Consider the following 14,222-nt stretch of genomic DNA (forward strand, 5'->3'; position numbering starts at 1 on the left):
CCACAGGAGCAGCCGGAGGCGGTGACTCCGACCACAGAGCTGGAGATGGACAACATGGACACGTTTCTAGAGAGACTGCCACCAAGTGGCAAAATGACCAAGACAGAGTCCTTAATCATTTCATCCAACAGGTAAAATAAATGTAAATGTACTGTTGCAGGAAAGCGTTAAAGCACTTTTATACATCTCTTCATATTGCAGATTCATAGAAAACATCCTGATGAAAAACTGATATTAAAACTAAATGAAAATCTTTCATTTAAAGGTCTTTTAAAGGTGGAAAAGAGAGAATCTGTGCGTTTCAGACAACATAATTGATTGTTATTTTTATATTTTGTGATTTTGTGATAATTACATCACCGCCTGTGCTTTCAACTCTTTAGTCCTCCATCTCTCTTCCTCTGCTGCTTTCTTTTTTCAGGCAGGAACCGAAGTTGGCAGGGAGGCGAGGCAGGAGCACGTCGTTGAAGGAACGTCAGCCCAGCAGGCCGCAGAACGAGAGGGCCAACAGCCTGGACAACGAGCGGTCCCTGGACACACGCTGCCACCTACAGGTAGGAGGAGAGAGCTGCGGGACAAACCATAAACATTATATGATCTTTATCACTGTTTACCATTTACTGGAAGATTCCCTTATGACAGCTTTATATAAATCATGTTACGACCTCAAAATGAAAACGCAATGGGCCCGATTCAAGTTTCATATTCTTATCCTATATATTCCTCACTGTTCACTCTCTTAACTGGACAAAATTGCAGTAAATTTCTCATTTCACATGTTACACTGTCAGGTGCAACAGAAGATCACACTACCTGCTGAGATTTTCCTAATAACTACTGAAATGTGCCAAAATAAGCCAGTAAAAATCTGAAAATCTGAGAAAACACTCAATAAATTGAAAATCCATGATGAAGATGATGATAGGGTCACCAGAATATGAATTTTGCATTAGAATATATAGTTTTAATATCATATTTAAACTCCAAATTCATTCAGATGAAAATATTATGATTTCAAGTCAAATTACAGTTTTTTACCCTGTGAAGAAAGTCAAACTCTACTGTACATGACTTGTAAGAAAGGTCTGCACCACTCCATAAAGTCTCTTAAAGCACCCGTTCGTGCTGTTTAAGAGCAAATCTGATTGGTTGAATCGATCTTACATGAGGCCCAGTGATTCTCATCTTAATCCAGTGTTTTATGACTTTTTTTTTTGCCTCCATAGATCCCAAGAAAGACTGTATATGATCAACTAAACCACATCCTGATATCTGATAACCAGCTTCCTGACAGCATCATCCTCATCAACACGTCCGACTGGCAGGGCCAGGTAAGAACAACGCCAGAATAACGAGCCTGGATGCCTTTGAGAAGTTTCATTATGAATAATTCAGCATTTAAAAAAAAGTGGCTCCAACTCTTACAGCAAAACATATTGACGTTGTTATGAGAATTATAATAAACGATTTAAATAATAAACATATGATTTTTCTCCTAAATGGATGCACATTATGTTATGTTTTTAGTTTTTGCCGCTCATCCGTTCCTTCTGTTCCTCTTCTCTCAGTATCTTTCGGATATGCTGCAAAACCAACATCTACCAGTGGTCTGCACCTGCACCACGGCCGACATCCAAGCTGCGTTCAACACCATCGTCTCCCGCATACAGAGATTGTAAGTCTGCGTCTCACATGCTGCCAGATCAGATATTATATAATGTGAAGAGTTTACTGTGTGAAGTCCTGTTTCTATGCACCAAATGTGAAACTCTGTAAGTTCTCGTTACTGTATGTCTTGTTGTTTTCTCTCCTAGTTGCAACTGTAACTCCCAGACGCCCATTCCCATAAAGATCGCAGTGGCGGGAGCGCAGCACTATCTCAGTGCCGTCCTGAGGCTTTTTGTGGACCACCTCTCCTCTAAGACCCCTGACTGGCTCGGCTACATGAGGTTCCTCATCATCCCTCTAGGTTAGTGACAGCCTAAAGGTGCTACATGTAACTATTTACTGCAGCCGTATGAGATCATGGTTGGTAGTCTCTGTCTTGTTGTATCGTTAGTGTGACTGTTGTCCTTTAATGTCCCATATTTCAGGTGCACATCCCGTCTCCAAATATCTGGGCACCATCGACTATCGATACAATAATTTGTTCCAAGATGCTGCTTGGAGGGACCTGTTTCACAAGCCGGAGGCTCCTGTTGTTGGTGGGCGGTTATATCTCATTGATTGACTTTATTTATTGCATTTTATTATACTGTCATTAAAAAAAAAAGGGTAAAAAAATAAGCAGAGCTGCAAATCTTCACTGCAAAGTTACAAAACTTCACACACACTGTCCATCGGTCGAACTCACTTACCTTCATCAGGCAAAATTCACACAGACAAAGAACTTTTTGAGATTACAACAAAATTACGACAAAATTTAGATTTTAAAATTGAAAGATGAACATGAGGTTATATACAGTATGTGGCTAATGAACATGTGTAATGTTGTGAACATGAGTTGGAAATGTATGAAATAGATTTCCAGACAATGAGTCCACTTTTTACCACTTTTCCCCATCTAACTAACCATCCAGCCATCCAGCCAACCCATCTCCTCTTAATAAGGAAGTCACTGAATATAGACGTCATCTGAACTGACTCTCTTCTCGGAGTCATAATTACTACGGCCACTAGATGGCGTCTGTCACTCAAAAGTAACTATATGTTGTTTATGGTGACTGAATTTACAACTTATAGGGTCATTTTTTTCTTGTGTGTTACTAGATATTGTTCATCTCTTACTCGCACACTCACACATCCAGGTTGGGTTTCTGTGAGCGCAGGTGGAGAGTGAGAGGTGATCTGGTTTAGGGGGGCGGGGGGGGGGGGGTAGAAGGGAAAAACAGGCCTCATGCACAACACTGACTGGTAGACAGTCAGTGGTGGTGAATAGTAATCACTGTGTCCTCTGCAGTCCAGGAGAGCCCAGACGTGGTTTCGAGGGTAACGCAGTACATGGTGGGAGCTAACGGAGCTCACCAGCTTCCCATCGCGGAGGCCATGCTCACCTACAAGCAGAAGAGGTACAAATTTTTTTATCAGGATTTCACCTTTTTATTTCATAACAGACCTGAGAAAATCCAGTTGAAATGTGTGTTTTTGGGAGCTAGCAGGGAGCTTGAGTTTAGTTTAAGGGTTCATCTAACAAATGCTTCTAATGCAGAGCTTTCACGTTTTTTCAAGTTTTTCAAAAGGGGATTGAATTGTTCTGGAAACCTGAAAGATTGGGAATTTTAAGGAGCTATTTATACTGATGCTGTAGCATTTATATTATCTTGTTTTAAAATACATTTCCCTTATTTAGGCAAAGATTTTAAGACACAAAAGAAATAAATAACTGCATTTTTCTTGCGATCAAGCTGTCAACAAGATTTGCAGATTATCAATAATAAAACAAATTGTATTGCAATTTTATAATTACACAGGATTGGTGAGGAAGCTTTAAAATGCACATATAATTCTGTTTTCTGTTCATGTGTTCAACCCCCTTTTGAAAAAAAAAATTCAGGTGAAAGTTTCACTAATTTTGTGGAGTTTTATGTGTTTATACGTGCGTGAGTGGCTTTACTGTATCTGACGTTGGGGAGTCTGTCTTCTAAACACTTCACTTGTCTTTCCATCACTGTGTGTGTGTGTGTGAATAACATGGTTTCCTTTTTGTTGTATTTTTTCTTTTCTTTCTTTGAAGGAAAAAGAGCTTTCATTTTGATTTTGCAGTAAGGTATTGTGGTCGATTGAGTTTGTTTCTCACGTAGCCTGGTGATTCATGTGCTTCCTGTGTGTTGGATCCATTTTTTTCCCTCCCTTCTCGACCCTCTTCTGCCTTTTTGCTGGAGCTTGCCACTTTAACAGCTGCTGAAAAAACTTTTTCTCTATTAACATCCAGAGCCATAAAACCTCTCAGAAAAAGATCTAAGTCTGACATCGAGGCTGCGGATCAGAGTTATGTGGCTGAACAATAGAAGCACACAGACACTCCTCAGGATTTCTTCAACTATTTAAAGCTGCACCGAGCCAGGTTTTTATATAGAAACAGACTCACACTTCATCCTTTTTGTCCAAAATGAAATTCTGGTTGGGTTTGGTTTCTTCTGCTCAAAAAAAAAAGTGACACATCTGGACTTAAGAGGGAAATATAGTGCCCTCAACAGCAGCAAAAAGCAGTATATCCAATTTAAATCTGGACTCATTAATGTCAGATGTCTTCTTGTCACTTATTGAAGTGATTATAGCAGCCAGGATGATGTCATATCACCAAAACACCAAATGCAAAAAACATATCTGGTGCAGCTTTAATCATCAAATATGCTTTTGTAAACAAGACCTCCACATTAACAGACTCAAGGGCTCCATGCCGAAGTCCGACAGACATCTATAAATGTGTTTGTTGCGGCTTAATTGACATTTATGAAAACAAAGGAAGGTAATTCTCACTTCTCATTGATAAGATGTCACGCACTGAAGTGAACAACGTGCTGATGAAGTGGCAGGATACCGATATACGATCAGCGCTGTCCTCCCTCCTCTGGAGCTTTTTTCCTCAGTTTTCTTCCTCCCTGCTGTTTCCTTCCCATCATCTCCATGTGCTTCTGGCCATCCATGTCTGTCTGTTATTTGTCCAGTTAGATGTAGGAAACCTGCACAATGTCAGTAACATGAAGATTTTTCTGATATTGTTTATGTCAAAGTGGGATTGTTGTAATTCAGTCACAAACCTCAAGCCAAGGATCAAGATATCTGAGTTATAGTTTTGATTTAATCTAGTCTAATGTGTCCTCAGTACTGCTAGTCCTGTTCTAAAATTAGTATTTACTGATATTTTTGCATAATTTGTCCTAATGTTACACTGTAAAATGTAAGGGGGAAATAAATCACCCTATATGACGGGTCAACAAACATAATTATTAATGGTTTAATAAATCGTTTACTAAGCTTCATAGATCATTTATGACTTTTGAATTGGCAGGTTGTGGAAAATCTTCCTCCAGCATCAAACTTTTTTAGCTCTTTAAAGGACCAAAATCCATTTATAAACAGCTTATTAACATTTACAACTGCAGACTTTATTAATGATTTATTAATGTATACAACTGCAGGTGACTGACAACATTTAGCTGATGGCTTATTACAATGTGAGGAACCTTTATTAATACTTTACCAACATTATACAACAACATGAATCCATCAAGTCTGCAGTTTTAAATGTTAATAAGCTGATTATAAATAAATTTTGGTTTACTTGAGGAATCTTCCTGAAGAGTTAAAGAGGCAAAGTTTGATGCTGGAGGAGTAAAATGATCTGTAAAGCATTGATAAATGATTTATAAACCTTTTTATAAAGGTTATAACTCATCAGGAAGCGGTACCAGACATTTTAGAACCATTATTATACATGCTATAATGCACAAAAATGCAGAAATGCAAATATTAAAAGATAATTATATAACATTTATTCCAGCCCAAAAACTAGTTTTGACAGAAATGCACAGCTAGAATTGACCTTTCTATTAAAAGTGCATGTGTAATGTCTATAGCCTTACAGTCCATGTACATGGATTGACATGCATGTGCATCTGTTAACTGATAACATCGCACACTTAAGCCAATATAAGGATCAAAACATGTTCAACAGAAGTCATGTGTTCTGTCATAATCCATCCTTGCAAGGCGAGATGAACATAAATCTCTCACATACCAGGCAGACATCTGGCTTTTCTCTCTCTGGCTGCTCTGAAACTGATTACAGCAGAGATGTGTTATGTTGGAAAAAAAAAACAAAACAAACCAAAACATAAGTGGCCTCGATATGCAAACTGTTATCTACTGTAGACTGTCTTCTCTCTCTTTCTCTCCCCTACTGTGTAGTCTCTCTGTTTCTTCCCTGGGGGGGCGATGGCAGGTTTCTTCAAGGCAAGAGCAACAACCTCTCACGTCATCAAACGTCTTTTACATTTAGAGAACATACCGTAGAGCTACAGTAGAGCTACATTCAGGCTATTTTTCTGGTCTCTGCTAGAAAAATAGTTTATACCGTAGAAGGCTTGTAAGTTGTAGCGACAGTATGCACTACTGCTCACAGGTAGTGCATAGAACTGCAGAGGTTTTGGATTTAGGTTGGTGCTCTTCCTTCTGATCCTCTTCTTTATAAGTCAGGGGTTTTATCTGTTGCCCTGATGGACTTGCTGCCTCCTGAATGCCTGTCTGACTTGTTCCGGTAGATCTGGTCTGTCTCTGCAGTGATTGGATGGCTTTTGGTGGAAGCCACGAATCGGCCGATTAGCTTGCATGTTTTTTGCTCTCTGCTTTCTCCAGCTACGCTCAGGGGGCCTGCGGTTTGGGAAGTGAATCTCTGTTTTATAGTGGAGGTTGAAACGCAGCATGCTCTGTTGATTCTGCTTGTATTGTCATCACTTTGCATACTCTCTATGCAACTGAAGACAAACAGTGTTTCCAGATGTGAAACACTGGAAATGTACAAGTTACTAACCGTAAATCTCAGTCTCATTAACCTTAGATGCCATTTTTTTTGGAAAGCATAATCTTTAGCTTTTCAGAGTTATGTAGTTTGGAGTTAGTTCCTGTAGATTCAATTAGATTTTTCATCTGTTTCCTTTTTATCATGAAATTTTCATTCTTTTCGTTGCCTCCTTTTTCTTCCTGCACACTCTCCACTGCCTCTCCACAGCCCTGACGAGGACTCGTGTCAGAAATTCATCCCTTTCATCGGGGTAAATAACATCTCCTTGTCCTGATTTTCCCTAAATCTTTATTGTACTTTGGTTTTGTCTTTGTGCAGCTGATGTTTAATCTGTAGGTTTGATGTGGAGGTCTTTTCCCTCCTCTTCTTTCAATTCTTTAGATGGTGAAAGTTGGACTTGTGGAGCAAACATCTGCAACGTCAGGCAAGCCATTGTTTGGACTGTATATGGATGTTTGACATTTAAATGATTTGTAAAGAAACAGTTTTTGCATACGTTGTGTAACATCATAAACCTGCACTACTTCAACTTCACAGACATCATCATATATTTGCATTGCTAAATATCTTCAGAAAGCTACAACAGTCATAATCCAGTTATGGTTATTGATATTGCTAAGCCCTGGTAAGTTACAGAGTCAAGAGCATCAATTAGCCAAACAACCTTAATTTATAAAAATATTAGGATTGGACAAATTATGTAAGAAATACATTTGAAAGGGACTGTTTTTGTAAAAAGTGATCACTAGTGTGAAGGTAAAGGTAAAATGTGATAGAAGACATTTTTGTAAGTTTGGTTCCTGAAGTCAGCACTGGGATTGATGGTCACAGCTTGTTTCTAATTTACTGATTGAAAGGATATTTTTGTGTCAGATCTGGATATCAATATATATATTAGAGTTCTTTGGGAGAGGTGATCTGAAAATCTGAAACTAATGGAGGAGATTTTACTTATTCGAGTGTTAACTGGCAAGGCCGCTGCCACTGCTCACAGTTTGGTTTCACAGTAGAATTAACAGCTGAACTGTTTCCTCTCTCAGGAGACTCTGACGATGCAGCACCTATGGGCTCCTCGCTGCTCTCCTCCACTCCTCCACAAGTCTCGCCTGCACTCAAAGAGGCATCGCCCACCCCGCCCTCCTCTCCCTCCGTCAACACGAGCTTCTGTGCTTACAGGTACGATATGATACCTGCTGAAGAGTAATTTCAGCAAAAACAAGCAAATTTTAGCAAACGTTTGACCATCCCATGAATTTGAATATAAAAATGATACATTTTTAAGCATATAAAGTTGAATAAATAAAAAAAGATATTTAAAAATCTGTGATTATATTGTCTTTTTCTTGCAGGAAGAAAAAATTAAAGGAGGTTTCACATATTTTTGACACACATTTAATGGAAAATAAGCTACTGTATAAGAAAGTATTTTGCATTTCATTTAAGCTTTAAAGAAATAGTTTGACACCAGGCTAGCCGTTTCCCCCTGTTTCCAGTCCTTATGCTAAGCTAAGCTAACAAAATCCTGGTTGTAGCTCCATATTTAGCGTACGGACATGAGTGACTTTTCAGCTATTCTTGAGTTACAGTGCTACTTCTCATATTTTTAGATTTAGCTACTTGAACTCATATGTTTTATCTAGAAGAAAAGTGTTTCCACAGTTTTTAGCTAACTGTCTGTGTTCTGCAGTTCTGGCGGTCAGGCGGAGCTGATGGGGCTTCAGGTGGACTACTGGGTGGCTCCGACGGAAAGGAAGAAAGACGTGGAGAAGCGGGACTCCTCCTCCAAAAACACTCTGAAGTGCAATTTCCGCTCGCTGCAGGTCAGCCGGCTGCCTCTGGGGGGCGCTGAGCCGAGCACCCAGCCCACCATGTCCATGACGGTGGTGACCAAGGAGAAGAATAAAAAGGGTGAGCCTCTATAGCTGCACGCATGTGTTGTCCAGACAGACTGATGCATGCATGTCGATCTGCATATGAGAGATACCAAACTTATGACAGTGTGACATTATTGTCTGATCTCAGCAGACACATCAAATGGACACAAATTAACTTTATTTGAGGTATTTAAAGCTCTTAAACAAACAAATAAATTGTGTTTAGTCTCTCCCCAAACATGTTAATGAAACAAAAATGTCTGCATTATCAATTTTAGGGAATCAGAGAGAAAAATGTTGAATTACTTCACTGGAAACCCAGTTTTTACATTCAGATCTCAAACATTGCACCAAATGTCATCAAATGTCGTCAGAATTTGATCATTGGAGATTAAAAGATTCTGAATCCCTCGTTTACTCACAGCTTGCGTCTCTGTCGTTCCCTTCTGTCAGTCATGTTCCTGCCAAAAAAGAGCAAAGACAAGGAGGTGGAGTCGAAGAGTCAAGTGATCGAGGGCATCAGCCGGCTCATCTGCACTGCCAAGCACCAGCAGACCATGCTGAGAGGTAATTTTCTACACAGACCTCCTACCCTGGTCTGTCTTCCGGCTCCCCTCCTCAGCAGATCCCCCAGAGGAATCTCAAGATGGTTTTGTGTTCAGTTTGGTCTTCAGTTTTTCTCATTATTTTAACCTGGTGATTAAAAAGATGTAAGTAATGGTTGTTTTTCACACAACAGACATGAGGACGACTGTTTATCGGCCTGGTGGGGAGGGCTGTAAATCAGAGTATTTAAAATATTTCAGATTCCAAATCAACTTTATTGACCAAGTATGTTTATACATACATCTTTGAGACATCTTTGAGACATCTTAAACGATTTTGATGACTCTTATTTTATTTGAATTATTGTATGTTGCTGTATGTTAAAACACAACCTGGTGGCCTCGGGCTTGAAGACTCTGACCGTGTTTTTGCAACATTCCCGGTTTGAGTCCGACCAGGACGCATGCCATCCATATCTCTCTCTTCCCTCACATTTTCTCTTATCTTCTGAGCTCTTCACTGATCCTGAAAAACTGAAAATATGCCCCTCAAAAAAAAAGATAAAAAGAAAACACTGATTAGCATGATAAGCATGTTATAATTTAAGACAATTTAATCTAAGAATTCTGTCATTTTTCTATATTCTATATTATATTTCTTTATACAGTAAATAACATACTGACGACTTGAAATATACCTATTTTTTACTGTTTTAATCTCCATTTTCCATTTCCCAACATACCTAAACTTTGGTTTGAATTAATAAATGACAAATGATGCAACTGTTCACCAGTGGATATTAGTCAAACTGCAACTTCAGACCAATACTGATCATTTCCAAACTTAAGATCAAATTAAATCTGAAAACATAATGATTGAAAAATGTTTTTGACAATTTATTTTATTTTCCTTTTTTCCATTTTTTTTCAGCCACTAGTGGTTCTTCCATATCAGGCGTTGGTTTACATTGTCATCTAATATTACTACACTTAATCAACATAAAATCAACAGTAGAGTTCAGTACTGTGTAAAGGTTTTAGGCCCTGAAAGTAAAGTGAGGCTGCTTTCAAAAATAATAATCAATTAACTTCATACAAAGTTCAGTAAACAGAAGAAACTTAATTCAAATCAGTATTTGTTGTGAGCAGCTTTGCCTTTTAAACAGCAGCAGTTCTCCTCGGTACACCTGCACACAGTTTTTCAAGGTACTCAGCAGGTCGGTTGTTCCTCCATCTTGGAGAAGTTGCCACAGTTGTTTTGTGGATTTCGGCGTCTCAGCAGCTTTTGTCTCTTCATGTGATCCCAGACTGACTCCATGATGCTGAGATCAGGGCTCCGTGGGGGCCAAACCATCTGTTGCAGGACTTCTTGTTCTTCTTGTTGCTGAAAATAGTTCTTTATGACTCTGGCTGGATGTTTGGGCTCGTTGTCATGCTGCAGAATGAATTTTGGACCGATCAGATGCCTCTCTGATGGTTTTGATAATGGGTAAAAATCTAAGCATCTAAAGTGCCTAAAACTGTTGCACAACACTGGACTTTCTACTTTTTTTCCACTTTGAAAGCACCACGTACTCAAAACTTGTGCTGAAGCTATCAGTCAATCAGGCAAATAACAGAGAACTAACTAGCAACTGAAGACGTCACCTTCAGCTAAGAGAGATTGTGATGGACGTTTTAATTGTTGTCTGACAAAAGATTATTCAGTTAATTGAAAATAATAGATAGTTGCAGCCCCTCTCAGAGCACAGTATTAATCAGTATTAATTAGTATTAATCAGTATTAATCAGTATTTATCAGTATTTAATATGCAGGGTTGCTCAGTATAGCATCACTAAGCCCTGTAACGTAATATTTGTTTTGCTTCTCTCTGCAGTGCTGATTGACGGCGTTGAGTGGAACGATGTCAAGTTTTTCCAGCTGGCGGCACAGTGGTCCTCACACGTCAAACACTTTCCAATCGGGATCTTTGGACACTCAAAAGGCCCTTACTAGCAGCACCTAAGAGACTGAACCACTGAGGACAGCTCTCCTCTCCCGTCCCGCCCCGACCCGTCCCTCTCCCTCGTGCCAACAGCTTTTAACCTCCTCCTCCCTGTTTTCTTCCATGCACACGTCTATTCTGCCGTCTTAATTTAAGCTCCTGCTTTTCCCCTGTTGCATTTGTCCGATTATTTAATCTTTTGCGTGTTTTTTTAATTTTCTATTTATGTAAAAACTTCTCAAGGCAAAGCTGCTGAGGGAATATTTCTTTACTCTGCTTTTTAAAAGAAGAAAAAATCCTGCTGATGTTTTTTAGACTTTTGAGAAAAAAAAATCCTAATTATATAATAATTAGACAGACTTCTAACCTTTAACATACTATAGTGCCCAGGTTTCACCCTTTGCCATCGTTTTTATTTGGTGAGGTTGGATTTAAGCACTTGGCCAGCACAATTAATCAAGAATATATTAAAATATACAAGAGCAGCTGCCTTGTAATGAAGTGGAGGAGGTGATTGGTCATCTTATTTTCTAACCATGGCGAACAAGTTTTGGATTCTCAACTCCAGTGACTGTTGTCGACTCCAGACTCGTCATCTTAACCCTGAAGAAGAAAAAGATAAATGGCCCCCTGACCTTTGGCTCTCTGCACTCAATGAAGAAATCTTATGTGCAATAGACTGAATACTGTGTGAATGCATTTCAGAATAATAACCTGGCACTGTTAGTAGATGACACCTCGCTCTTAGTTGTGACTTTCACTTTAACCCCCCCCCCCCCCCCCCCCCCGTCCTCTTTTCTTTAATTTCTCCTCCTGGTAACTTTGCTCGAGGTTTTGAAGAGTTTTTGCTCCAAAATGAAGCATAAAATTAGAAGATAAAATCAAAACAATCACTCTTACACAATGATTAATAGCACAAAATGATCTACTTTTTAGACAGGAGTACAAACGGATAAAAGGATAGGTTGACATTTTGGGAAAAACCCTCATTCACTTTCTTACTGAGAGTTGGATGAGAATATCGATGCCACTCTTGTTTCTGTACGTTAAATATGACGCCGCCAAATTAAGATTGTGATAACATGGCAGGTAGTCAAGTAGCATTAAACCGAATATTGAAATATTGCAACAATAATCTGACTCAGAGCATGTCTCGGAGCCAGGGAGAGCAGCAGGTGAGCCAACTGTCAATCACAGCTGTCAATCAACGCCCGCACAGCAGACATCAAAGCTACTATAAGTCTCTAAATCTTAATAAGGGAGCAATAATTTCCACCAGCACACTTATTAGAGGGCTTGAATTTATCAGTTGAGACCATAAAGAGTAATTGAAAAAATAATTAACTTAGTATTTCTAGAGAGAAGTTGGCGCTTTTTGAACTGGAGTCTATTGGATCCAGCATCTAGCGGCTGTCAAATTGCACTTTAAGTTACTTCCACATTGACTTCAGACTTCAGACTTGTCATTTTTACACTTTGGATTTTGTACAGTTTAAACAAACTAAGACGTAATATGTTAATCAGTGAGCTTTAGAGCTGCTGGTAGGCAGATTTTGTTGCTTTTAGACAGAGTCATGCTAATGCTAACTGTCTTTACACTTGGCTAAACTGATCAGGTGCTAGTTGCAGCTTCGTATTTAACAGACAGATATAAGAGTGATGTCAATCTTCTCATGTTACTCTACAGCAAGAAAGTGAACAAGCTTATTTCCCAAAATGTCAAACTAATCCTTTAAGTTTGGTTTATAAAAAAGAAAGTAATTTTACAGAGTGCTACCTCTGTATGAAGCAACGATGAGCTTGTTGAAGTTTTATCCTAAAATGTTTATTTTGGACTGAACTCATCTTCCTCAAGCGCCACACTCCTCTGACGCACTCCATATCTTTTGCAAAAAGCAAATGTTACTTTTGCCAAAGGAAATGCTCATCAACTGCAGCTCACTCATTACCTGTGTGGTATTATAGATGACTTCATAATGTAGAGGTGAATGTATTGAAGGTACCTTAATGTAAAGCACTTTTAAATGTTTGTCCTTTATAGATTAGTATGTTAAACTTGGTCCCGGGGGAACCTGCAGGTACGACAAAGACGGAAACTATCTGTCATGTATCTGAGCTGACCGACAGCACAAACAGCGGTGACGTGGCATAGTTCATATGCAAAGTAAACCAATGCACCTGCATCTCCTCAGTGCTGCGTGATATCACTTTATGCTCGGTGTGAGGCCTCGTTTTAGTTTTTAGTTTAATATTCTGTACGGTTAGCCTAGAATGTGTTATGTGATGTTAACATTTCAAAAAAATGTTCTGTCAGTAGATTTTGCTCCATTTTTCTGTTGACTATTACGCATAAAACGAAAAAGTATTTTGCTTAAATATTTCTTTTAAGTAGCAGTTTCATCATAACCTTTGCCAATGTCTTGATAAGTGCCTAAATTTGCTTAATTTTGACAAATCAATATAAATAAATGTCCCAGCTAACATGGTGCTGATTCTGGTTTGACAACAACAAAATATCTCAATACAGTGCTTTGATATTGCATCATATAAACACAAGCAGTCAAGCCTGTTTATTCATACTTTGCTAAAATAAAAAAAAAGGGCCCTGCACATCATGGGAGGGAGGGAAGATCACACTCTGGCTGTCTGGCTCTCAAACAAGGGTTTGAAATAATTAAAGGAACACTACAGCCCGTTCATGTTGAGCATACACTTGTTTCTCTGTATAGAAGATGTTTTAGATGTTATGTTTTTTCATGTTGTCTCGGAAAAAAGGCTTGTTGAAACCGAAAGTTCCCCTAAAGACTACCACTGTAATCCCAAACACTGGGAGTAATAAAACTACTATACACACTAAAATGTCCTTTTCTTTCCATGTGTTGAGTCTGTTTCCTCATTGGGAATTGGGTGAAATCAGTGATGCAGTGGTAAATAAAAATGGAGAAAAAACTATTTAAACTCCAGTCAGTGAAGGCAACATAAGTGTGAGCCACAAATAAAAGCAAAATAAGTCATGTTTTTATAAAAACAATGTTATTTCCTGAGATTTTTCAGTTCATTCTTGACTTTGGAAAAAGCAGCTGAGATTTTGAAATGCTTTGAAATGCAGCTTTTACACCAACATGGACAAGAAATCACCAAAGTGATACTGTCCTCGCACTGTAGTCTACTGTACAATACAATGGCATGACGACTGGCAAACTTTATCTGCTGTAGAAGATCCGATGATATGATAAGCTCCAGAAGGGCTAGTAAATGGACCTTGTGGTGAGGATGTTTTCTCACGTTTCCTCCA

At 38.8% G+C, this 14,222-nt stretch overlaps 1 protein-coding gene across 3 annotated transcripts in view; it reads left to right on the plus strand.

Moving 5' to 3' along the window:
* Positions 1 to 13,786, plus strand: part of pacs2 (phosphofurin acidic cluster sorting protein 2) — a 67,482-nt gene extending 53,696 nt beyond the window's left edge. For 2 of the 3 annotated variants that reach the window (XM_044374002.1, XM_044374003.1), the window contains exons 12-25: positions 7 to 131; positions 422 to 554; positions 1,227 to 1,331; positions 1,569 to 1,675; positions 1,815 to 1,969; positions 2,094 to 2,204; positions 2,960 to 3,068; positions 3,734 to 3,766; positions 6,731 to 6,773; positions 6,905 to 6,947; positions 7,564 to 7,699; positions 8,211 to 8,431; positions 8,851 to 8,964; positions 10,820 to 13,786. In XM_044374002.1, the coding sequence (XP_044229937.1) occupies positions 7 to 131; positions 422 to 554; positions 1,227 to 1,331; positions 1,569 to 1,675; positions 1,815 to 1,969; positions 2,094 to 2,204; positions 2,960 to 3,068; positions 3,734 to 3,766; positions 6,731 to 6,773; positions 6,905 to 6,947; positions 7,564 to 7,699; positions 8,211 to 8,431; positions 8,851 to 8,964; positions 10,820 to 10,938 (1,554 nt within the window). In that variant the 3' untranslated portion in view covers positions 10,939 to 13,786. The remainder of the gene's footprint in view (positions 1 to 6; positions 132 to 421; positions 555 to 1,226; positions 1,332 to 1,568; positions 1,676 to 1,814; positions 1,970 to 2,093; positions 2,205 to 2,959; positions 3,069 to 3,733; positions 3,767 to 6,730; positions 6,774 to 6,904; positions 6,948 to 7,563; positions 7,700 to 8,210; positions 8,432 to 8,850; positions 8,965 to 10,819) is intronic. The other variant, XM_044374004.1, reaches the window with a different exon arrangement.
* Positions 13,787 to 14,222: the final 436 nt, after the last annotated feature.

The sequence above is a fragment of the Thunnus albacares genome, chromosome 15 (assembly GCF_914725855.1).
Source record: "Thunnus albacares chromosome 15, fThuAlb1.1, whole genome shotgun sequence".
In the NCBI taxonomy this organism is placed as follows: Eukaryota; Metazoa; Chordata; class Actinopteri; order Scombriformes; family Scombridae; genus Thunnus; species Thunnus albacares.